This window comes from Myodes glareolus, chromosome 27, assembly GCF_982192425.1.
Source record: "Myodes glareolus chromosome 27, mMyoGla1.1, whole genome shotgun sequence".
In the NCBI taxonomy this organism is placed as follows: domain Eukaryota; kingdom Metazoa; phylum Chordata; class Mammalia; order Rodentia; family Cricetidae; genus Myodes; species Myodes glareolus.
In genome coordinates this window covers 26,952,349-26,978,300 of record NC_142052.1, presented here as the reverse complement: position 1 = coordinate 26,978,300, position 25,952 = coordinate 26,952,349, and the positions used below count along the sequence as shown (strand labels likewise).

The 25,952-nt window shown below is 45.2% G+C and overlaps 1 protein-coding gene across 5 annotated transcripts in view; it reads left to right on the top strand.

The window, feature by feature from the left end:
• Ptprm (protein tyrosine phosphatase receptor type M) overlaps positions 1-25,952 on the top strand; it is a 698,333-nt gene that overhangs the window by 599,904 nt on the left and 72,477 nt on the right. For all 5 annotated transcript variants that reach the window (XM_087902425.1, XM_087902421.1, XM_087902423.1 and 2 more), the window contains 3 exons: positions 7,994-8,081; positions 23,113-23,189; positions 25,372-25,408. In XM_087902425.1, coding sequence (XP_087758551.1) covers positions 7,994-8,081; positions 23,113-23,189; positions 25,372-25,408 — 202 coding nt within the window. The remainder of the gene's footprint in view (positions 1-7,993; positions 8,082-23,112; positions 23,190-25,371; positions 25,409-25,952) is intronic.

Sequence of the window (25,952 nt, the reverse complement as noted above, 5' to 3'; positions counted from 1 at the left end):
GCTTGAGCCTTACTGCATGCTACACACATTATACAGACTGACCTCGGTACTGGAGCCTTACTGCATGCTACACACATTATACAGACTGACCTCGGTACTGGAGCCTTACTGCATGCTACACACATTATACAGACTGACCTCAGTACTGGCAGCTATGGGAAAGAGACTCCCAGGGTTTAAGTGCCAGGGAGCCTGAGACTGTGAAGCCAGGGTACGGACCGCAGGGCAGCAAAGAGCTGACTTGGAAACGGCTGCCGTTGTTCAATGAAAAGTAAATGGGGACTCACTGCTCCAGCTGCTCTCTGGACAGGAGCAGCTGGCCTGTTCCACAGAAGCATCCGTTTGCTCTCTGGTAGTTTCCAGATTCCCTTTTACCAAGGTGGTGCATTTGATCATTTTGGAAGGGCTGGGCGCCTCTAGCTGAGGCTCACCGACAACTGTTTGGAGTCAGGTGCAGAGAGGGAGGAAATTGCAGTTCCCGGCAATGCTAATAACCCACAGCCCAGCACTATCTATATCTCAGGGGAAATGAAAACAGCCCTTGTGCAGTCTGGGTGGTAATCACGGAGGCAGGACTTCAGTCTGACGTGACATCCAGAAACGGTAACACCTTCCACTCCGACCCTCTCGTCTACCTTGCAAACAGAGCAGCCCTTCCCTTCATGCCTGTGCTTCGTGGCCCAATGACGTCACTGCTTTGACACCTTCTGATTACAGTGGTCTTCTTGGGGTTGCCAGCATAATGCGCTGAGGAAAGGGATGGATCCAGGTTCCAGAATCTCCGCAAGATCTATCCATCTTTGACATACAGCATAATCATGAGAGACGTGGGAACTGACCAGAGTTCAACCTGAAAAAGTCAACTTCGACTCCAGCATCACATGGTGGATATTTAACTGTCAGAGATCCCTGCCAGTCCAACCTCTGGCTATACCTGCCCTCGCTCAATGATAAGCAGCAGAGACCATGTCGAGGAAGACTGGATTGTAGGTGCTGCCTCTGGGCGCTGAAAAGCCCTCATTGAGAAGCCTTTAAAAACCCCCTTCAGGAGCAGGTTCTGGGGAGTCAGATCTCCTCAAATTCTAAACTGAGAGTTTCCTCACAGATTCAGGCAGCAAGAAAAGCCTTCTTCTGAGGAGAGTACCCCCAAAAGAAGGGCTGCACAGCACTGCCTTTTTCCTAGGCTGCCTTTTAAGGAAATGCTTTCTTTTAAAGCAAACATCGGCCGTCCCTGCGCTCTTGCCTCTGCCTTTCTAACCAATGCTGTACTGCTCCATAGAGATCACCCCTTCTGAAGCAGCTGCAGCGTGCACACTGCTCCGATATCACTTGGAGCCTTTGCCTGCATCCCTCATTTATTTAAGGAGTTTGTATTCATTTGTCGGTTAGTTGGCTCTGCTTCCTTCTTCCCTTCCACTGGATCAGTGGATCATGCTCTTCTGCTTCGGTGCACTTGAGAAATATGTTACATCTTTTTTTTTTTTTTTTTGGTTTTTTTCAAGACAGAGTTTCTATGTGTGACAGCCCTAGCTGTCCTGGAACTAGCTCTTGTAGACCAGGCAGGCCTTGAACTCATGGAGATCCACCTGCCTCTGCCTCCCCAGTGCTGGGATTAAAGGTGTGCACCACCACCCAGCTATGGAATATGTTACATCATTAATGGGAGGTGGGACCACTGGAAGGATTCTGAATTTTGGGGGCAAGTGTAAACAGAAAGATTGGGTGTGCTTTAGATACCCAGCAAGGGTGTATTTCCAAAGAGAACCATTTCATTACTTTGCTATAAATGTCATATTGCTTTCATTCAGGGTGACATTCAACAGCATAAACCAGACACAGAGGGACTCATTCTGGCCACAGAGACTCCATGATTGGTTTTAGGTTACAAAACAATGTTGGATAAAGGAAGACCGTCATAGGACGAGTACCACCCAAGACCTCGTCCTCCTGACACGCAAAGTAGAAAAGTTCTGCATGGTTCCTAATTGGAATAAGCTGTAACTTTTTTTAAAAGATTTTATTTATTTTATTGGATATACGGTGTTCTATCTGCATGTATGCCTGCACATTAGAGGAGGGCACCAGATATAGATGCTGGTGAGCCACCATGTGGTCACTGGGAAGTAAACTCAGGACCTCGGGAAGAACTGAAAGACCATAATTTCTAGGGTTCAGAAAGGACCCCCCAGACTCAATAAGCCATGCCAATGGATGCAAACAGCAAGAGGATTCTTTATTGTCGAGGGCGCCAACAGGTGACTCAGTACTCCAGTGAGACTGAGCCCCCTGTATATTTTTCCAGCAAGCATTTATAAGGTCTCAGGGTTACATCACAGGGAAGCATAGCAACAGCAACATCATTGGTCAATTCAAATTAACATACGGGGTGGGTCAACATCAGGACAAAAAAAACAAGTCTAGATTAAGTCAGTTTCAGCCAGTTTCTGCCCCCTTGGGTTTCAATACACAAAGGACTGAGTGTTTTTCTCAAGGCTGCTTCTGCCGCCCACAGATATCCTGTTTTTACCCCCTTGGCAGGTGTAGCCGGTCTCAAGACTGCTTCTGCTGCCCACAGATATCCTGTTTTTCCCTGGCCTAGTTGATCACAAAAACATCTTAAGATGGAGACTAGGGTTGGGGTCTTTCAGAACAGTTGGTGCTCTTAACCTCTGAGCCATCTCTCAGCCCCTAAGTTGTAACTTTTTAAAGACCATTGAATTGCAAAGAGTTTGATAACTTCTTCAAAAGATGCCATGGTTTCTGGAGACACCACACAAATGTCTCATCCATTTCCACCTCTTCTGGCCTTGAAGTGTCCTATACTTTGATTGCTTTTGTCTGGGCCATTAGAGGAGGACAGTGACCAGAGGCCACTGCAACCACTGGGCATGAACTTCTGGGCCCCGTTCCATCAGCACTCCACTTTGTGGCCATTCAGGCAAAGTTAGATGTTTCCCATTTCTTTAATGCTCTAGCAATAAATTGTTTATATGGACCTAATAAAATGCAACGCTTGGAAGAACCAGAAGAGAAATATGGACAGAAAACAAAGAAAGTTCAAAGACTCTGCATGCCCCGATGGGTTCATCTTCCTCCTTTCCGGGTGATGATTTCCATAGTTTTAACGTGCACGATTTTATTCATAAGAGTAAGGGAGGAAAAATTCGATTTCAGAAGCTTCTAAAACACTTGACCCCGCACTGCCTGTAAAGGCCATTGTTCCATACCGACTTGACCCGCAATCCCGGCTTTTCTATTGAATAGGGTTTCCTTCCTCTCTTTTTAATATCTGAGAGCTATGGCATTTTTTATCAGACTGCATCATTTTTGGAGTACCGTTCTCTTGAGGTGGGCCAGTGCTATGTGTAATTGTGTCCTGTGGGAAATGAAGGTGGTACGAGGGGTGTGGGAGGAGGTTATTGAATCACAAGAACATGTTCCCTATTCAGAAAAAGATGACAGCATGCAGGATGTCCAATTTCCTTCTGCCCCGTGACCGTGGCGAGCGTGGCATCTTAAAGCACTGCTTTAAGTCATTGGTATTCACCGGAGCCTGCCTGGTTTTGTTTTTTATTGTTTCAGAAACATATTACTCTCTCAGAGCGGTTCCCAGGTTTGCTGCCTTTTCTTGGTATATAGGAGCTAAAGTAGTCAGAGGAAACACTTTAATTACATTTTAAGTAGAATAAAAGCATAAGTATATTTATGAAAATTCTAACAGAAGGTGCAGTGAGACCATTAACTTAAATCCCCAAAATGCATAAAGTAGTTTTTTGTAATAAAAAACCATAGTTAGTGCATTGAGTTGTACCTGCATATTAAAGACCTGCCCTAAACACATAATGCCTAACTGTGCATGTGGTAGCTGAAGCTCCTCCTGTAAAACGTGTCCTGGGGATGCAGGCATCGCTCTCCGTCTCCTAGGCTCGTCCTTGAGGTACTGCTCCAGAGATGTAAGTCGACCACTAAATAATCATCGTCACACTGTCCCTCCCATGTTCCCTCTGCTCTCTCCCATTGGGCCATTTCCCTAGATCATCTATGCTTTGATTAAATTTGATTTGAATGAACTTGCAAATAATTGTATCCAGTGAAAACCATGAGGTGAGAGAGCGGGGAGGAATCTAGGTCTGTACCAAGCTTGAGCAGAACAGAGACACCTGAGGAGAGGAAAGGCCAAGTAATTCCTGAGCCAACACGTCCTTACACAGTCTGTCTTTTGAGGCACTGAGCGGATTCAAAGGTTGGCTGGCTGTTCTTTCAGTGAATTTGACAAAACTATTCCAAAGAACCTTCTAGAAAGATACAACATAAATTATGTAGTGTCTCTTCCTGAGAATATTGGTTCAAGGTTGAATTCTAATCAAAGCTTCAATCTGAGTCACTTAGAGAAAGTTGTATCGCTTCGACCTCTTAAAATATTTTTTTTAAAAAAGATAGCTTAAAAACCTCTTTATTCTTGCCCAGAGAGAAAAAGGTGCACAATGTGAGTCTTATAACGCAAATCAGTTCATTAGGAGAGGCTTGAAAAGCAACACTACCTGGGTGGGAATACATGTAACCAGTCTGTGCAACACTACCTGGGTGGGAATACATGTAACCAGTCTGTGACCAGCAGTCTGTTGGCAGTCAATCTGTTGACTCCCCAGGGAGCGTCCCAGCACTCGACCTCCTACTGTGATAATCCACTTAGTGGTTTGCAGACACAAAACAAAGCCAAACAGAATGGACTGGTATCATTGTCAGAAGCCTCAGCCTCTCTAAGGAAGAGAAAGAGTGAATAAGAAATGAATAAAAAAAAAAAGGATACACCTGCTCTGTATGAGGCTGCCCATGTCTGAGGGGCGTGGTTACAGACTGCATGCAAAGCAGTTGTACAGTGAGTGATGAGTAACCCTGGGTGCTGTGTGCTGAGTAACCCTGGGTGCTGTGTGCTGAGTAACCCTGGGTGCTGTGTGCTGAGTAACCCTGGGTGCTGTGTGCTGAGTAACCCTGGGTGCTGGGTGCTGAGTAACCCAGGGTGCTGGGTGCTGAGTAACCCTGGGTGCTGTGTGTGGAATAACCCTGGGTGCTGTGTGTGGAGTAACCCTGGGTGCTGTGTGCCGAGTAACTCTGGGTGCTGTGTGCTGAGTAACCCTGGGTATGTATGTTAAGTAACCCTGGATGCTGGGTGCTGAGTAACCCTGGGTGCTGTGTGTGGAGTAACCCTGGGTTCTGGGTGATGAGTTACCATGGGTGCTGTGTGTGGAGTAACCCTGGGTGCTGTGTGCTGAGTAACCCTGGGTGCTGTGTGCTGAGTAACCCTGGGTACTGTGTGCGAAGTAACCCTGGGTGCTATGTGTGGAGTAAACCTGGGTGCTGTGTGCTGAGTAACCATGGATGCTGGGTGCTGCGTAACCCTGGGTGCTGGGTGCTGAGTAACCCTGGGTTCTGGGTGATGAGTTACCATGGGTGCTGTGTGTGGAGTAACCCTGGGTGCTGTGTACTGAGTAACCCTAGGTGGTGAGTGATGAGTAACCCTGGGTTCTGGGTGCTGTGTGACAAGTACTCCTTACTGTCGATTTGACAGGATTTACAATCACCTATGAGACTGGCAAATCCTTTCCAGCATGCATTAAGGAGGTAGAGAGCCCCACCCTGAATATACATGGCACCACGTCTTGGGCTGAGGATGAACAAAATAAAGCAGTGCCAGGCACAGAGCTCAGGGTCAATGCCCTCTGCTCTCTGGGTGCTCTGCCCTAAGCTCCAGCCACCATGCTGTCCTACCCAAGTGCAAGGCAAGCAACCGTGGCTGGACCCTCTGAAACTGAGGCATTCCCACCAGTGTATGAAGCCATAGCCGTGAGGACTGTAATTAACACAGGCTCTGATGTGAGGGACCCATGCGTCATGCCACATCTCCCCAGAGCACCCATTAATGCGGAGGCTCTAGCTAGTTTAACATCCTAACTGAAAACCTCCACTATGAAGAAACGTAAAATCTAAAAGTAAGTGCTCTCCGGTATCTTTAGATGGAAATCTCAAGATGACCCGTATCCTTTTAGGTAGCAATAGTATTGCCTTTCCCTATAAAGTCCCTGTCAGGCTCGGCTGAGATGACGAACTCGTTCATCCTGAGTCTCTAGCTGAGTCTCTAGCTGAGTCTCTAGTCCTCAGTATAAGCTCAGAAATGGGGCGAGATTGGCTATTCTTGCATTTGCTGACTGGTGTCTTTCCTGGTCACCAGTTAACAATGGAAACACTGGGAACACATAACTGCTATGTGTCAGGGCCCTTGGAAGCTTCCTAATCACACTGAAGACACGGCTGAAGGGTAAATAAGCGCCAGACCACGCAGGGGCCTCTGCCTGTCAGGAGTTTGGCAGGTTGTCTGTGTCCCCATGACGCTGTGCCTCTGGTGACCCCGTAAACTGCAGCAGGGGCTCACTAGAAGATGTCAGCGCCCCCCTCAAAGTCGGTTATCTTCTTCCCTCTTCCTACAGAATAATAAAGAAAAAACCCAGAACTTTTCAGCTGAGTAGAAAAGGCAGGGCAAGTGAAATTGGTAATTAAATCATGACAAACTTGAAGTAGAATTACATTGTTAGAAGTCAAATAATAGTTATTACTCAAACTGTGAAATAATTGTCATTCATAGAATAACAAAGACACTTTGAGAACAAGAATATTTGACTTTAGAAATCCCTGGAGCTATTTTTAAATGTGTATTATAAGGCAGAGTAGAGTTAGCATGCTGTAGCTTGTCATAGCCTATGTGCTTATAATCCCCTGGTTGTATGATGGTCTTGTTCCAGGTGGAATTATCTGGTGAGCTTTTAACTGTGTTTTATTGTCTTCATTGATCAATAACTTGAAAATATTTCATTTTTATTTATTCTGTATCCTCAGGTACTTTCTTCTCCAACCAGTAATAAATGGCTGTCATTTCTTTTGTTCATACACAGAACCTCTGATCTTTGTCTTTTCTTAAGGGTTTCTTGTAAATTCATTTTTATTTTATACGTATAAGTGTTTTACATGCATAGGTGTACCCGCAGAGGACCGAAAAGAGCATCAGATCCACTAAATCTTGAGTTACAGATGGTTATGAGCCCTTATGTGGGTGCTTGGAACCAAACCCAGGTCCTCGGCGAGAGTAGGGAGTGCTCTTAACTGATTGACCTCCGCAGACACGCTCCCTAAGATTTTTCACAGTGATAAATATATTTTAAATGTTTTTCAAAAGTAGAATGTCTTTTTTATGCTCGTGACTAAGGGACCTTAGATGAAGATGGGAAATTTACTACTTAGTTCTCGTGTTGGTGGTATGATCCTTGTGCTCCTGCACGCCATGAAGTGGTGGCTTCTGCCGCTTTGTGCCATGGGTCCACCGATGACAGGGCTTAAAATCCAGGGGCTGGACCCAGCTATGGTCGGGCTCTTCTCCAGCCTGTTAGTTGTGAGAACGCAGCTAGAGAAGAGGAAAAGACCCTGATTTGGTAAGACAAATGGGGATGGCACCGTTATATCTTAGGGAAATCTATGAAGGGCATCCATACGGTGTGGCGTTGTTCATGCTTGGAAGTTTGGACTTTCATGTTGAAATGAAACCCGAGCACAGTCAAGTTTAGCTTTCCTACTTTCCCATTCTAGCCCCAAATAACAATCCTTTGGTTAATTAGGGAAAAAAAAATACCATCATGTGTCTTAAAAAGAGTAGTGAAAACTTACAATGAAATTTGGGGAATGTTTTTCTTCATCAAATATTCCAGTAGAGTATTATTCAAATAAATTGTGGGTTTTCTCTTTACCTTCTATCTCTGTGAGAGGCTAGCCAGTGCAAAACTGCACTTAACAAAAGCCAAACACAATATTCCAAAGATAAAATAGCCTCATTCTTGTGACTGGTGCCTGCTTGACCATCGCCCACCACGTTTTAAGGACACCTCCCTCCCATTAAGACTCCTCTGTTCACTTTGTCATGCTTAGTGTCACTTCCTCTTTCTTCCAGAGCTTCTTTGAAGGACAGTCGGCGCCGTGGGACTCCGCTAAGAAGGACGAGAACAGAATGAAGAACAGATACGGAAACATCATTGCATGTAAGCGACAATGGCCATGTGCGCCTGGCAGGACTGGCCTCCAGGCTCATGCAGTGAGGATATACTGTGCAATTACTGCCTCCATCTCTGCTGCAAGAGCTAGTGTTAAGACTTGTGCTAAGTGAAGGAAAAATTGTCTGTGACCCCAGCTACATCAGTGCACCCTCCCTGGGGACCTGATTTTACTTTTAGATTTAAGGTGTAGCTAATGTGGGTCATGTTACAACGCTGAGGAAGAAAATGCATTTGGAAGGAGTAAACATCCCAGGCCTAATGTTTCCCAACTACTGCATGAGGATGAATAGAAGCAATGGCTTCCAGCAGGCTTCGTGCACAGAGCTGTGCACACATTGGCGCATTAATCCTCCGGACACTGGGTTCGGTAGGTCAGTAATAGCCCCATTTTAAGGGCAGGAAAGCGAAACTCGGAAGTTAAATGATAGTCTCCGTATCACAATGCTCATTAGCAAAAGGGCTAGGATTATATCTCAGAAATTCCCAGCGCCTGCGAAGCTGAGCGCTGCCATCCATAATGCCTCAGACAGCTTTTAAATCGAGCCCAACCTCATTAATGTTCTGTAACCATGCCGAGACGCATAGCAGATTGATGAGCCTCCTTCTCCCAGGGCTTAGACCATCCATCCTCTGCATTCAACTGCTCCAAGTCATGGAGGATGGCATCAAGGTGGTGATGGGCCCACTGTGGCCACCTAGCAGAATCCAGGCTGTTTATGAAGGAGCTTGAGCCTGAGCCTGGGCCTGACTGGGAGTGTCTCGCCCATCAGGCCATGTTACTTAGAAAAGAACAAACTTGGAGGGAACAGGAATTTCAAGGGAGCCGTGTATTTGTTTTATTGATCGTGAAAGCACAGCTAAATTCTGCTGCCTGCCTGAACATTCCTTGTCTTGACAGTACATTTCTATGGGAGTGATGCCCCAGACATTTCCGGTGCTTTTGCAGACCTGCTCATCCATTCAAGGCACAGGTTACTGAGTGCTTGGGATGCGGCTGTTATGACTGAGAAACTGAATTCTTTACCTTTTGTTTCATTTTCATTATTTTGGATTTAAATAGAGCATGATACTAGCGGCTATCACATTGAACAGTTACCTAGTTACTTCTCTATTGCCTTGACAAAGTACCATGACCAAGGCAACTTATAAAAGAAAGCATTTAATTTGGGGCTCACAATTCAAGAGGGTTAGATTCCGTGATCATCATGACAGGGAGCATGACTCTGGAGCAGTAGCTGAGAGGTTATATCCTTATCAACAAGTAGAAGAGAGAGAGAGAGAGAGAGAGAGAGAGAGAGAGAGAGAGAAGGAGAGAGAGAAAGAGAAGGAGAGAGAGAAAGAGAGAGAGATGGAGAGAGAGAAGGAGAGAGAGATGGAGAGAGGTGGAGAGAGAGAGAGAAGAAGAGAGAGAGAGAGAGAGAGAGAGAGAGAGAGAGAGTAACTGACTGACTGGGATGGCATAGACTTTTGAAACATTAAAGCCCATCCCCAGTGACATACCTCCTAATCCTTCTGAAACAGTGCCAGCAACTAGAGTCCAAGTATTCAAACATGGCCCTATGAGGACCATTCTCATTCAAAGCATCACAACAATAGAGATTGTCGATATGTTTTATACAGAGAAAAGAGTAGGGCTTACACAGAACACAGAAGGTTCCAGCCAAGGCTTGTCTTCTCTTTGGATACAATATAAAAGCAAACTGCTGCCTTTTCAGCATGCTTGAATGGAATGCTTCATTGGCTAGCTTTTAAAACACACCATGGTAGCTTAGGGTTTCGTGGCTGAATCACTGTCATTATGGGCAGGAAATGTGCCCTGAGGTCTAGAGTTGGACTTCCCCTTGGTGAAGAGAGTTGGCACTCTGGGACACTTGATCAGTATTGAACACTGACAGTGCAGAGATCATGGCATCAGCTGTTGATCCTGCCCTGGGACAGAGCCAGCAGGCAAAATGACTGTGACTGTCTTTAACTCATCATAGAGGATTACAGAAGGAACACAGGTCTGTCTGCCTGGCCTACATAGGCCTTCCCAGTCATGGTCTTTGAGATCCACTGCAGCCTTGCTTTGTGGATGAATCCATATTTCTCTCATGACTTGCAAGACCCTGACCAAGAATCTCTTCCACTTCATGTTAAAGTCCAAGCAAGGCGTTCTTTCACACACTAAGCGACAGGGTTCTTGTCCTGTACTCAGTATAGTGTGTCCTTGTTCTGTGTGTCTTTGTTCTGGGAATTCCAAAGGCCATGCCATGTTAAAAGAGAGTTGTGTGCAGTAGAGAACCAAGCCTGCTTCTCCAGGAAGTCTAGTTGAATGCTTGTCTTGTAGGTTACTTGTGAAATGCTTTGAAGGGAGGTATGTGCACATGCATGTTTGAGAACACATACATGTACGCGTGGATATGCATAGATACAAGGAGGGCTTTGAGTCTTGCTGTACCCCTCGCTTCCTTAGTCCCTTAAAACAAGACCTGTCACTTATCTTGGAGCTAGGCTGGTGGCCAGCAAACTCCAGCCAGTGTCCTGTCTCTCCCTTCCAAAGCACTAAAGTAACAGGTGAGGCGCGGCCATCCCTGGCTTCTTACGTGGGTCCTGGGAATTTGAACCACAGGCACTCTTACACACAGAACTACCTCTCCAGACTGAGAAACACCTTCAAATGATGAGGGAAACGTAACTGGGGTTGAGCATCTTCACTCTGAAGATCTGACATCCAGAATCTGAGGCTTTTTGAGCATGAAAAGATGCCACAGTGGAAATGTCCATAGCAATGACATTCCACAGTACAAAATGATTTTCTAAATTGTATAAAACTACAATTCAGGCTGTGCATTCAGGGAGGGTGTGAGGTATAAATGAAATTCACCTGTAGGCTTGGGTCCTCATCCCAAGAGATCTTGTGTGTGTCTGTGTCTGTGTGTGTATACATACATACTATGTATGTATGTATGTGTGTATTTATGTATTCCTGCAGTATTCTAGAACCCCGAAATTCCCATTTCTGGTTCCAAGCACTTGTGATCGGGGATATGTTAACCTATGAAAGCTAGCATTTACTAGATTGCACACCACTCAGCAATTTACACAGACTTAAACTTGTTTGCTCTCTGTAAGGACAGCATGAGATGAGTGTTTGTGTGTGTGTGTGTGTGTGTGCGTGTGTGTGTGTATGTCTGCATGTGTGTCTGTGTGTATCTGTATATGTGTGTCTGTTTTTTTCTGTGTATATCTGCATGTGTGTCCGTGTGAGAATATATATGTGCATGTGTGAGTCTGTATGTGTATGTGTGTTTGTCTGTTTGTGTGTGTTTGCACACATATACACCACATGCATGCCTGATACCTGAGGGGGGCAGAAAAAGGTATAGGATCCCCAGGCACTGGAGTTAAAGGTGGTTGTGAACATCCACGTGGGTGCCGGGAATCAAGCTTGGGTCCTCTGAAAAAGCAGCCAGTACTCAATCTTTGAGCCTCTATCCTAAGAGGTAGTTACTATTTAAGCATCTGTTTTCAAAGCCATACAACTAGGGCAGAAGGGAGTAACGTGACAGAAGGGCTGACTGGCTGGTTCACAGAAGATCCACACGGAAGTAGAGCAGATTGAAATCTTGCTGACACCGTAGGTTTCCAGCATGAGAGACAGACAGGCCAAGACAGGCAGGAAATTGTAGGTCTCCGGCTGTCAAGTGGAACTACATTGCTGAGGTCCTGCTGGGATCTGATGGGAGGATAGAGGGAGAAGCAGTGATCAGGAAAGACCCTGGAGGGAAAACGGGAGAGCGTAGGACTTGGGGTTGGGAGGCTGCATTTGGGGTCCCATCATGCCTCTATCTGAATGATCTTGGGTGAGTCATGAACCTTCCTAATGTGGTAATTTTCTGAGAGCGTTGCCTGTTATAAAAGTGGACTAACATTAAAATGACATCTTTGTTCCCAATATACAAAGAAAGTATATTGTCTTCATCACAGTTGCTGTCTTAATCTTTTTAATGATTTCTTTTATGTGCATTGGTATTTTACCTGCACATAGGTAAGGGTGTCAGATCCCCTGGACTTCCAAACATTTGTGAGCTGCCATGTGGGTGCTGAGAATCGAGCCCAGCTCTGGAAGAGCCGCCAGTGCTCGTAACTGCCGAGCCGCCTCTCCTGCCCTTCCTGTCGTATTCTTTCTTAGCTTAGAATAATCATAGGGTCATTTAAAATGAAGGCACGAAGACTGAGCAAATCAGAATTGTGAAGTTTGGGGCATCACACGATAGCCTCAGGTAAACACAGTGCCATCCTGCCACTTGATAGTCACCATCCCTGTGACCAGCGAGCCGGCTCTCCCCAGGCTGGGCTGTGGCATGCATCTCTGTGTGACGTGGCTGCCTGTGGCCTTGCATGTCACATTTCCTATCTTCTGGGTGCTTTCCACCCTGTCTCCTCTTGGTCCTCTCTCCACATTGCCACATTGGATTGTCCTGTTCGTGTGCCTTTCCAGGGATGATGTCACCCAGAGACTCCCCCTAGTCCAGCTACTCCATCCGGTCTCCCTCCTTCTGTCTCTGCAGTACCTGGCTGCCTCTCCAAGTGCGCGGACTTCTCTCCCAGTTTGCTACATTTTCTAAACTCTCTCTAGATTCGTCTGTCATTTCTAACTCATTATTTATGTGAGTATATTTTATGTGACTGTGTATCATTTATTTATGATATAATGCATCTCTAAGCTGACTATGTGTGTAATCATCTCTGAGGCTTTTGTGTTGACATACCCTGAGACACTGATCCCTTGAACCTGCCAGTTATTAGTGTTTCCACAGTAGAGCACCCAGGTCTTTAGAACTAGTGATGTACTCTGTATGAACTGGGGTTTTCGATACTGTACATGCATAAGGAAAAACCACCAGCTCTGTCATGAATGGGAGAAGCACCCGACAATAGCCTCTGCCCCGTATCTGTGTGAGGCTGTGTGATCTGAGAGCGGGGTCACTGGGGAGAAGACCCAAGAGTGCGTTCCCTTAGCTGTGCTTGTGACTCTACTGGAGTGCTTTTAACTAACGTGAGTAGTGCCATTCAGAAACTGCTTCATTAATATGTGTGACCATGTGTGTGTTTGAGTGTGTGTGTGTAAGAGAGAGAGAGAGAGAGAGAGAGAGAGAGAGAGAGAGAGAGATTACCTCTTAGCTATTATGGAAGCTATGCAAAGATTTGGGAGTGGAGAGGAGAGTAAGAATCCTTACCTAACCTAACCTAGCCTAACCCAACCCATGTATGTGTCCCCATGTATATATGCTTATGTCTTTATAGGCATAGATGGCAGTTGGCATTCTGCCTTCCTAGAGATTTAAATAAATGCAGAAAGGCCAGTTCCCCTCACTGAGATTGTCTGCATCATGGAGTCAAGGCATTGAGGGCAGCCCCACCTCTTGGCGTGAGGAATTGTGGGATGCGGCGCACATATCATAGAGATTCTCCGCGGTGCTTTCCGGAGACCATGAAGAAAGCTCGTAATGATCACACTCATTGTTTCACAGCCGTGTTTGCATATAAAACGGTGCTAATGGCGCCGCCACACTGTTTATTGGCTTTGCTCTTAAGTAAGTCAAGCTTTTCCTTTATTTACACTATAAATTTGCTGAGCTGGCCCTCTCCACATCGAAGCGAGCATTCCGTCTGCCATCACCGCCACCACACACACAGAGACGAAGCCCTTCTAATCCTCTCAGCAATTGCCGGTTATACTTAACTCCAAGCAAAGGCAATCACCAAATCTCCCAGCTAACGAGGCAGCCCCTTTGCAGCTGCTCCCCATTAAGGGGTACTGGTAGAGAAGAGAATGAGCCAGAATCCATAGGCACGGCATTCCCAGGCAGATTCTCTCTCTTCTTCTTTGCCATTTATTCAACAGATACATATTTAATTACTATGCGCCTGGTCCTGAGCCAAGTTGAAATCCCTGCCTCCACATATGTTTACATGTGTGCTTCATATACACTAGACACTGTTGTGTATATCAGAGACCCAGCGGGGCACCCAATAGACAGGGTGGCGGGAGGACCGCAGAACAGACTGAGCAGCCACTAAGGGCATGATATAGAATGTGCATTGCGAAGAGACGCTGGAATGGGAGAACTGAGTAGGCAGAGTGATGGTGTGGGGTGCAAGGTTCAGGTTTTAGGATGTGGTCCAGGAGGACCCTCGTGGGAGAGCAGGATACAAGTCAGAACTTGAGGCAGAGGATGAAGAGAGTAGTAACTTCAAGGCGAGAGCAGACAGAGCGGAGAGGTGAGTGGGAAATTTCAGGCACGAGGCACTGGGGTGTCACTTAGGCACTACAGTGACAAAGTTGGTAGAGTCCCTACCCTCATGAACCTGACAGTCCCAGGGCAGAAGTTGGAGGCGCTGTGGAAGGAATTACGTGATTATACATGATGAAGCAAATGATTGAGACACACGTTAAGGGCACAACCAATGGTACATGATCCCACTAAAGTTGGAGTTTGGGAGACTGACTTATTTGGAGGTGTGGGAAGACCCCCCTGAGGGTGTGACATGGAACATGACAAGACAAAGTGATAAGAAGAGAAGGACTGACAGAGGGGACATCGTGTAAGCCAATCCTGTTACACTGCCACACAGGCAGTAGGGGACTTGAATCTGCAAAACTGAGGGAAAGCTAGGTGGTTGGAATGGAAAGGCGAGAGTTAAATGCCAGAAAGAGAGAAGGGGAGAATCCAGACCACAACCTAGAGGACGTTAGGTCATTTTCTCTTTATTACACAAACAGAGGAATTTCACTAAATGAGAATGTGTTGTTCATCAACCATGCACTGGAAATTTTTGGTCAAACTGTGAAATAGAAAAACAGTCAGTTAAGAGATCTTTAGTAGCCCAAGTGAGAAATGTATGTTGTAGATTCAAACAAAGCAACTCACCCCCAAACAAATCTGGATAGAATGTGAAGGGTCAGATGGACAGGAGGCTGATAGATGGACGGGCTATGTACTCAGATAAGAACAAATCCAAAGAAGAGATCAGGAATGGGCTTGCGGTCGGCAGTGACATGGGAAGCTAGTGAGTAAATTTGGGGGACATTTTGGAACATTCAGGTGCGCTCTTGATGGATAGCTAAAGAAAGGGGTTGCTCTAGGAATTAAGGAAGGGACCTGGTGCCAGAAATGAGTTAGTGAATCATGGGGCAGATGGGAACGGTTCGATAGAATCTTCTGGTAGAAGAGAAGGGCACAATGAGAGTCTGTGGTGGAGCACCGAGCACGTGGAGACCCCAGGAACCACCCAGGGGTGGGGGGCTGTAGTAGTGGGCCATGTTGAGCCTACAGACAGAGGCTGGAGTCCTGATGGGAGATGTTGTTCAGTAAAGACTGACTTGGCACTGGTGGTGGCAGCAAGCCTGTCCTTGCACAGAAGAGAAAGGTCCATTCTGAGTTTGCCCCCTGCTGGAGCTAGCCTTGCTTTCCCAGTGCATGTGCTAATCAGAAACTAGAGGGGGTTACTTGATCTCATCTTTCCCTCTAGATTAGCTTAACCAGGGACCCAATTTTGATGGCCCAGGTTGAAGACATTTTCCCTGGGATTTTTATATTGGAGCCAAGTTCGTCTCTCTCTGCTAATGGGGCAACACCAGCAGCGTACAGCTGTCTTCCGCAGGCTCAGCTGTGCGAACCAGGGCAGAGGAAGGAAGAGATCAAATGTTTCATTAGATGGAAAGGATCTGGAATCCAGGATCTTTTAGCATAAATTCAGGTAGACAGACAAATGGTAAGGACTGAGGCAGCGTGTTTGGAAAGACATGGAAAACTCAGAAAAGCCAAGAATTAGAGTGGGGGTGTCTGGAAGGTTCTGAGCAGAGGAGACTGGTAGAGGAGGCACGTGGAGAAGCTACAGACAAGGCAAGGCACCAGCCAACTGATACCAAGCTGGGTCTGCATGCGGAGACCCCTGCAGTCAGAACCAGCTTACCTCCTCTGTCCGGGGCCCAGAGCTGCATATCTGGGAACACCAGTGTAATCAGCAATGGGTAGCATCCCTCTGGGTGATGCTCACTCCAGCCTCTTTCACAGACTGAACCTTGCTGTGGGTGCAGCAGAATCCTTGGTCGGACGTAACCACAGAAGGAGCAAAGCCATACTTTGCGGAAATCACTGGAAATCAAATTAATTTCGAGTTGCCTCTCAGAGGCCAGATGTTACTTAGGTCGCTGGAATTCTGATTCAATATTTAACTTAACTATGTCATCAATATTTAGCAGAGAGAGAACTGCTTAGAGATGAAAGTGTGTAAATCTCAGGCTCTTTTCCTGCCGCTGGGAGAGCTGCTCACACGTTGGTTAAAATTACAAAGCTATTACCAATATTGTTCAGTATACTAGGAGGGCGTGACAGCGTTTGCAGCTACTTGGGGTGTTTTAAAATAATGTCATTTGATTTTTTAAAAAAATGGTATAACTACCATGTTTGGAGAATTTGGGGCCTAAAGACCTATTTCACTTGTTTAGTGTTTTTTTTTTTCTTAAGCCACAACAGTTTTCTGAAGTTTTTTCTTTCCATTGATACATAGTAATTTTAAATATGGACGACAGTACAGTATGACTGTCCAGTACATGTGCACACGATATGGAGTAATCAGCCTTTCTCATCCTTAAATGTTTATCATGGAACTTTGAATCCATCTCTTTCAGTTCTTGGCAAGATACAGAATGGATTTTTGGGAACAATCATTGCCACCATCATGTTGTACAACATGAGCTTCTTCCCTCGTCAACTGTGTCTTGGTAGCTTTGCTCAGTGTCCCCCCCCCCCCAGCACCTTCCTAGCTACACATACAGACCTGCTTCCACATGGCACAACACACCTGCCGTGCCCGCCTCCCACCCACACCAGTACACGTACACATGGAAAGCGTAGGCCAATGGCAACAATAAGTGGTAGTTTCTATAACCAGGTCTTCATGTGCTGGTTTCTTACCCCAAAATATCAATACCCCAAGTGAGAAAAGGTACATTCAAGGAAAGTAACCAACCAACCCAAAACCCGGATGGAACATGGAGTCAGACAGATACAGGAGTCATGTACAAAGACATACAGATGTACAGGTGGCTGGTCATGTACTCGAATGAGAGCAAATTTAAAGAAGAGATCGGGAAGGAGGTTAATATGGAGTCATGTGAGAAGCTAGAGAGTGTGTATTGGGGATGTCTTGACGCATTTGCCCCTTTCCTCTATCTGGAGTATTTGGGGATTAGCTGTCTTTATGCAGATGGAGCTTCCCAGAGCAGCTGAGTGTGTTAATTTTATGATGGAGAACATGATGATCTGTGGTTATGATGCAATCATTCCTTGTGTTTTAGCTGGATATCAGGCTTGCATGGAAAATAGCTTCTTTTTCTTTGATTGAAAACACAATGCCTATATGTTAAAGAAAACATTCCAGTGAAGTTGAGGAAATGACCCAGAGTGCCATCGTCCTAATCAAAATCATGCTAACATTTGTTGAAGTTTACCTTGAGATTTTCTTTCCAAGCCAGGAGGTTATTGGCTTTGTCTTTTTCTTTTTTAATTTTTTTCATTTCTGTTGGTTTTGTTTTCTGATAAAAATAGAGACAGCATTTTTTCTGATTATGAAGACAATATATAGCATGTGGGTAGTTGCAGTATGTAAAATCACATCAAATCTCAGCCTCACAGAAGCCCCCTCCTTCCAGTGGCCGCACTGTGTGTAGCTGTGCACATGGACTCCACACAGCGTGTGCAGGAAAGTCACAGGTCCCTTTCATAGAGCAGGACATATTAGCATGTAAACTAGGGACATGTCCTAACGGTGACACTTTAAGTAATTAAAAGGGCGTGTATGCTAGATGAAGAGATGTTTCGGTGTGTTGTTTAATGAATGATCACAGAAAAAGAAATCTGTACTGATTCAACACAAACACACTTTTCTAATATTTTCAATTTGACCACATCCAGTTTGTAGCCGTGGAGCAGGCGGATACAGAGGGCTGACTATACACACGCATGCATTTGGTGCGCTGGCTTGCGACCTGCTCTGCCTCGCTCTGCCACAGAACCTTCCCAGGCAAATAGCCAAAAGCCAGCGCAATCCCCTTTAATGACTGTATTAACAGTCCTTGGCTCACATGACCCACTGTTGCTCCGTCCGCTGTTGATGTCGCTGAATGATTAAGGCGGTGAAAGGAAAAAGATGTGTTTTAGGAAAGCTGCTGCCAACTTAGATCTGACAGAGAGTCAAAGACGACGGAGGCTAGGTGACAAATGACCTGGTCTTACGCTGTGCCATTTACAGTTCTTAAACTGACTGCTAGCTTTTATTCCCGTGAGTATAGCTGGCACCTTTGAACACACCGTTTATATTAACTCACTGAATCCTCACACGGTACAATGTCACCAGTATTACTACTCCCATTTTCCAGTGGGAGAAATCAAGGCACTAATTAAGTTTACTCGTTCAAGGTCACACAACCGAAATTGACAGGCCTGGGGCTCACTCTGGGATTCTGGCTCCAGAGCCTGGGACCTTAAGCTCCATGGCACATGGCTCAGAAGTAAGAAAAGTTACAGAGTAGCTGCCTGGCAATTCGGATGTGGGAGTCGATGAGTGTGGCTCAGCCTTTTCCTCTTTCCCTTTCAAATTAGCCCCGTCCCTCCTGCCCCCGAGATTGGCTGCTTGGGCCTTTAGTTCATCCAGCTTGGCTGTATTCTAAGCATACCACCTGCTCTCAGTGATCTGAACTGTGTTATGCAACTTCTGCTAGAATACTGCTTTTATTCACGTAAGAGAGGCGGCGACTCCTGGTAGGAGCTGTTACAGGAGGTAACTTGGTTCCCAGCTGATGGGCTCTAACATAATCCATGGACAGACATGACCCTCATGGAGTCATAACATGGGAGCACTGTTGGGCAGTGGTAGAACCCTGTTGAGTAAGTAGGCCAGTGCAGGTGTTACCTTTGGTGCTGGGCCTGGGCCTCTCCTGTATTGGTGTCTGCTCTGATCTGCCACATCCTCCCTCACTAGGATAGAAAGGCCTCTGAGACTCTGGAACTTGCTCCCTTGAGTTGTCTCTCACGTGTCTGGTCTCAGCAATGAAAATCTGACTAACGCAGGAATGAACAGGCCTTGCTCCAGGACCCTGATATATACAATCGTGCTTGATCTTCCCAACACTCCTGTGAGAGGAGGCCACGTCACTTCACCCTTGCCACAGCTCAGCAGAGTCATTGTTGTCTGAGTTCACCGTTGAGGTTAGGGGACCATCTTTGTACTGAGTCGGTGCCGAGTTCCTGTCCTTATTCCCTAAACAGTACGGCAGAGCAACTCTTCACCTCACATTTCCATCATAGAGATAAAGTATTCTGGGGATTTGCATAGGTTACATGAAAAGAGTATGACATTTTATAGAAAGAATATAAATATCCATAGATTTGGGTATTTATGCAGTTCTGAGGCAGAGCCTGAACGTATACTAAGGAACAATTGTATCTTCCTGACAGGTAGGTTCAGTTCTCACCGTTCACGCTTACTTTAACTCTGAAAGAGAGAATACCTCCTAACCTTTTCCTAATTCTTAGACATTTCTAGCAAATGGACATCAATAATGTATGCCTTCTCCATTAGCAAGCTAGGGTCCCTGCTGCTACTGCCTTGTACATCACCAGAGAATGGGGGCATGCCCACGTCGGAAAGATCTTTCCAGCCAAGGGCTCTTAAGACTGAAAGTCCGTGAGTGTCCTACCATCCTGGAAGGGGCTGTTTCCATGGAGACCAGGGTTCTAGCAGAGAATGGAGGAAGGGTTGGCTGAGTGCGTTCTTGCTTTCTTTGAGTTGTCTGGACTCCGTCCAGCGTGCATTTGCCTCTCACACTGCTGAACAGCTGTCTCCACCGTGCATCTTCAGAATACTTTTTATCTTGCAGATGTGGAACTGCATGGAGTTTCTAACCAGCTCTCTGTGCCTCCTCAGCCCAGCCCCTACTGATGTCTGTGGCATTTCCTTGTGTCATTTCCCACCATGAAGCCTCATGAGCAGAGCCCCACAGTATTTGCCCTTTTGTTCTTTTGTATCTTGTGTGTTTCACACAGAACAATATCTTCAAAGTAGACTCCTTAGCATATTTTTGTAAGGCAAAGGTTCAGGAAACCACCATCAAGTCTAGACCTGGACAGTAGCTAGGATCCCAGAAGACCCCGGTGTACCTTGCTCTGATCACAGCCTGCTGCTTCCACCTCTGAAGCAATCACTATTGGCCTGGGACTGTGGCTCGGTGATAATATTTCCCTAGCATGCATAAGGCCTGAGTTAGAACGCAGAGACCGAGAACGAGACAGAGACTACAGCGATCTGATAGTAAGAATTTTCTTTTTCCCCATACTTTGAGTACCTCCCAGCAGAATCATCCCAGAAAAAAAAATAGAATGTATAATATGAGCCACTTGTAAAACATTTTGACATTGCTACTGAATAGAAACACACAAAAATAAGAACAAAATAATGTGTCTTCTTTAACCCAGTATAGCATGAATATTAACATTTGAACATGTAATCAATATGAAATTGTAAGTTGAGCATTTTATTCTTTTTGTCATACTAAGTACCCAGTATGGTAGCTATCTGACTACATATGGCTATTTAAATTTAAAGTCATTGAAATTAAATACAATTAAAAAGTCAGGGGCTGGAGAAGTAAGTAGCTCATTAGTTAAGAGCACTGGCTGCTCTTCCAGAGGACCTGGGTTCAATTCCCAAGCACCCACAAGATGGCTCACAATTTCAGTTCCAGGAGATCAATGCCCTCTTCTGGCCTTAAGTACACACATGTTACACAGACATACACACAGGCAAAATACCTCTACACATAATTTTTTTAATTTAAAAAATCAGTTCCTCGCTCTAACCACAATCCATGTGCTCAGTTACTATGCATGACTAGGGACTGTTATGCAGAAGAACAGTGACGTAGAACATTGCATCTTTGCAGAACAGTGGTGTAGAACATTGCATCTATGCTGAAGAACAGTGGTGTAGAACATTGCATCTATGCAGAACAGTGATGTAGAACATTGCATCTGTGCAGAAAAATAGTGATGTAGAACATTGCATCTATGCAGAAGAACAGTGGTGTAGAACATTGCATCTATGCAGAAGAACAGTGATGTAGAACATTGCATCTATGCATAACAGTGGTGTAGAACATTGCATCTATGCAGAAGAACAGTGGTGTAGAACATTGCATCTATGCAGAAGAACAGTGATGTAGAACATTGCATCTATGCAGAACAGTGGTGTAGAACATTGCATCTATGCAGAAGAACAGTGGTGTAGAACATTGCATCTATGCAGAAGAACAGTGGTGTAGAACATTGCATCTATGCAGAACAGTGATGGAGAACATTGCATCTATGCACAACAGTGATGGAGAACATTGCATCTATGCACAACAGTGTAGAACATTATTCCATCTATGCAGAAAGGTCAGCAGAGAGCATTGCTAGTGTTCTGTGGGTGGCTTTCCTCTGCTGAGGCTTGTGCTTATGTAGTTTGTGCATGTATCTGTAGTTCATTTGTTGTCATTACTAAGTAGCATCCCACTTCCTAAGTTATTAACACTTTTGTTCATTGTAAGCAATATTTCTAGGTACATTGTTATTTCCCTCAGGATGCACATAGCATCAGCTTCTTGCTGCTGACACATAGGATGCCTGTCTGCATCTTTACTACACGATAGCAAATTCATTTCTGGGTGTTCGCAATCATGTTCATGTTAACCGTCAGCATCCGAAAGTTCCTGTTGTACCACACCCTCACCCACACTTGGCACTGTGACACTTTCTAGTGGCTATACAGAGATACCTCTTTGTGAGTTGGATTCCCCCTTATTCATAAAATAAAAAAGGCAATGGTGTGCTCCATTGGAACACATACACAAGATGGAGAGAAGAAACACATGGTAGATGTCTTCTGTGCGCATGCTTATATATTATATATAATGTTTTATATTTCCTATATGGCTACTATTCTTAAGTAGGTCTGATCTGTAGGGGAGAAAGACATGTACAACACTGATATATAAGATCATGAAGAGGCAAATTGAAGATCTACCTAAGCTTACAGAAGGTCAGCTCCTTTGGGGGAGCTAGCTAAGAGACTGATGTGTGCTGAAAAGCCGCGTTTGGATTCTGTTGGAGCATCTTTCTCTCAGAATCTCTGGTGACATCAGAACTGTCTAGGCTGCTCTCTACAATGGCCATGCACATGCATGAGCTCTTCTGGAAAACGCAGAGACTGTAACAGTCCACACACATCCATCCCACCAACGACCCACCACCCCTCGGCTTATAACGCAGGCAAGATACATGTAGGAAAAAACTGGTTCGAAACACACTCATTCTCATTCTTAAAATAGTGGACGTTATAGGCAGCCTTCAGCATGTGAAGCCTTGTATGTGATTTGGTGAAGCTGTTCAAACTTTCAAGAAATAACTTTTGTGGGTTAAGAGTTACACGTATGAGTCTCTAGCTTTTACAGTAGTGTATGTGTTTCAGTGGTTAAAAGAAAAACATTTGTTATTTAAAAAACTATAGATTCTAACCTTTATAGCAAAATGGAAAGTTTAGAAGGTGTGCAATATTTATTACTTTTCTTGTTAGTGAGCTTTCTATTGCTGTGTCAAAATACTTGAGAAGAAAGGCTTGCCTGAGCCCGTGTTTTCAAAGTTCCAGGCCCTTATCAGTATGCTTTATTGCTTGGCCATGTGGTGAGAAAAATATCTTGATAGGAAGTGCCTGGTGAAGCTTTCTCTTCATCTCCCCAGTTGGAGCCACTAGTTCCCATAAGACTGCAGGCTTGGCACTAAGCCTTCAAGGGACGTCAAATTCCAAACTGCCGCCATCTTTAAGGCCGATCCGTGCGTGGGGAGAGTCTATGTGCTGCACACAAGTTCTGAGGCTGGGGCAGCCTTGGGAGTCGCCCTCCTTCATGGCTGTTTTCTCCTTCCTTCTGCAGATGATCACTCACGGGTGCGGCTGCAGATGCTGGACGGAGACAACAATTCCGACTACATCAATGGCAACTACATCGATGTATGTATTTTACACCTGCCAATCAACCCAGGCTTCCTGACATACACCACACCCAGATCTGCCGCGCAGTTAGTAGATGTGTGTCAGCGACATCCACGAGCAAGCGTCAGTGTTCCCCACGCTCCACAAATGCAGCCTGTTTGGGGAGAAACATATTAGTCCCTCCCTGTACCCTCTTTGCCTACCCATGCTTATGTGTACCCAGGAAATGTTTTTACATTTTTGTCAACAACTTAAAGATGTTTGCATATTAATGGGACAAAGCCGTCTAATTCCTAATGCGGTGATTTGCAGGCTCTTGTCAGCGCTGTACTTTTAAGTCGCCTTCAAAGTCATCCACAGCTGTTCACCAAGACTTCCAAGGCAAGCAAGGCGTGTCATCAAATATGCAAGCTGTTTAATTATTGAATATGGCTGCCTTGTTCATTCTGCGTCATGTTAACTTAATGTCTTACATTAGGATAAATTCTTTAAGAGACGGCTTGTTTTCAGTTGAGAAAAGGAATGAAATCAGAAGTAGAAAATCCCGAGTACCCCGCAGTGCCCCGCAAGACTCAAACCCCAAGAACAGATTCATTTCCTCCCATCCCCAGGCATGTGCTGGGTTAGCACTTCCAAGGACCCATCTTTGCCACATGTGTGTGAAGTTTCCCTAATCCCCGAATCCAAAGTCCAAACTTTTGCAGTGCTGACACAAGGCCACCTCATGTGACAGGCTGCAGTCAGCATACAGCACACAGCTTAGTGTCACCAGTGACAGAGGGCCTCCCTGCACCCTCAACTGTAACATATCAACGCTGTTCCAGCGGAGTTAAATTACTATCCAGATTGCTTGTAGGCTGTGTGGCTAAGGGGTACGTGAAGCACAAATGACTTTATGTCCAGACCCCATTCCCAGAGTGTCTGATTCCACTCCCTCTCACATCAATCATTAATCAAGAAAATGCCCTACAGACTTGCCTGCAAGGCTGATCTTTTAAAGGCTTTGTTTTTTCAATTAAGATTGAAAGACATATCTTCTCAGATATGTCTGGGTTTGTATTAAGTTGACAAATCAACCAACGCAGGCTATTGAGGGGCTCTCCAGCTAATAGGTGACACAAATGAAGACTGAGAAATGACTGAGGTAGTCAGTAACATGGGCCAGCCTGGAACAACATGGGCTAGCTCAGTCATCAGATGTTGTTCCTCCTGTCTCCTCAATACTCTATAAGGCAGTAGACTTGCAGAATAAGTCAATCAATGCTCTTTCCCTAAGGGGATCCAAAAGCTAACAAATACATAATTCTCTAAGGAATTCTATGTAATATTGGTCTCAATTCTGTCTTTTGAGATGTGGGCGAGTCCGCTGTATGACAAAATTGCTGCCTTTCTTATTCATTGCTATTGACTCAAGAGCAAAAATAATCTAATAGATAGGCATTTAAGGCGTCTGAGAAATCTGTATTTTCTTTCCAATTTTTTTTTTTATGTTTTCCAGTTATCTTTGAGAACAGTATTTAGGGGACTCTCCAGGGACAGAAATATATTAAGGTCCACAATGATACAGTATGTTCTAGAAGTAATTTTCTCTGAATTGACTGCTATCTTTCCCAGATACTTGTCTTATGATATCTTTGCCTCCTGCTTTCTTTGTCCCCAGCTTAATCTTTCCTGCTTCCTATAGGGTCAAGATTAAAAGAGGGGCTCTTTTATAAGCTCTCCTTCTCTAAACCCTGGCTTTTGCTATAGCACTGTATCTTGGTCTGAGTAGTGTTTGAGAACGGTTCTGAGCATTGCTATTGATGGAACTGTCTATATTGATAGAGCAGGGTGTGCGTTAAGTCCACGGCACACTGCCAGTGACATCCCCAATGCAAACAGGATGCTATTGAACATCCCCAGCCATCCACCCCTTAATAAGAGCCTTAGTCATTTTAGTTCAGAGAATCCATAAATTGATAGCTCTTCCTGCTCATCCATCATTTCATGGCCCGTGTATAATGAAGTTCCTTGCGCTTCTGCACAGCATCCAGAAAGTTGTATTTGAGGCGCCTTCACTCGGCAAGACAAACTAAATGATCCTGCGTCCGGCACTGAGCCATCGAGGGATGCAGTAGTTGGTGTTGGGATGCGCAGTCTTTCCCACAGACTCGGGCTGTGACTTTAAATTTATCAAATATTCTTTCTCATTCATTTTTAGGGCTATCATCGACCCAATCATTATATCGCAACCCAAGGTAAGTGTATTTCAGCTCTCATGCCTGTCTTTTGTTGCTTGCTCGTCTCAGTCACTTCACACTTATCACCCACGGCCTCATGAAAATATTTTACATGGAGTACATTGTGTTCCTAGCATTGGCACGTGTGCCCTTCTTTGCCCAGCAAAAGTTTTGGTGCTGTAGTCACTGATTTCGAGCTTCGTGTTGAGATCATTAAAGAAATGTGCTTACTGACTCATTACTGAATTCAGTCTAAATACTTTTGGAATTCGTCTACCCTTTGCAAGAATATATTCAGCATTTTCTACATGGATATGGAGGGAGTTGGGGAGAATACTGCCCTGTAATATGTGTGTGCTGGCTACTGTCTGTCCACAGAGCTGTGCTTGTCTCCGCTGGGGAGCCACTGTTGACCCAGTGGTTGAGTTTAGGGGGCAGCTATGAGGTGGCCTGCGTGTGTCTGGGTAGGCACAATGCACAGAGCGTCACCGAGAGGCACAGGGTGAGGCTGTTCTAATGAGATGACCATAGAGCAACAGGACTTACGAGTGATAAACGATCG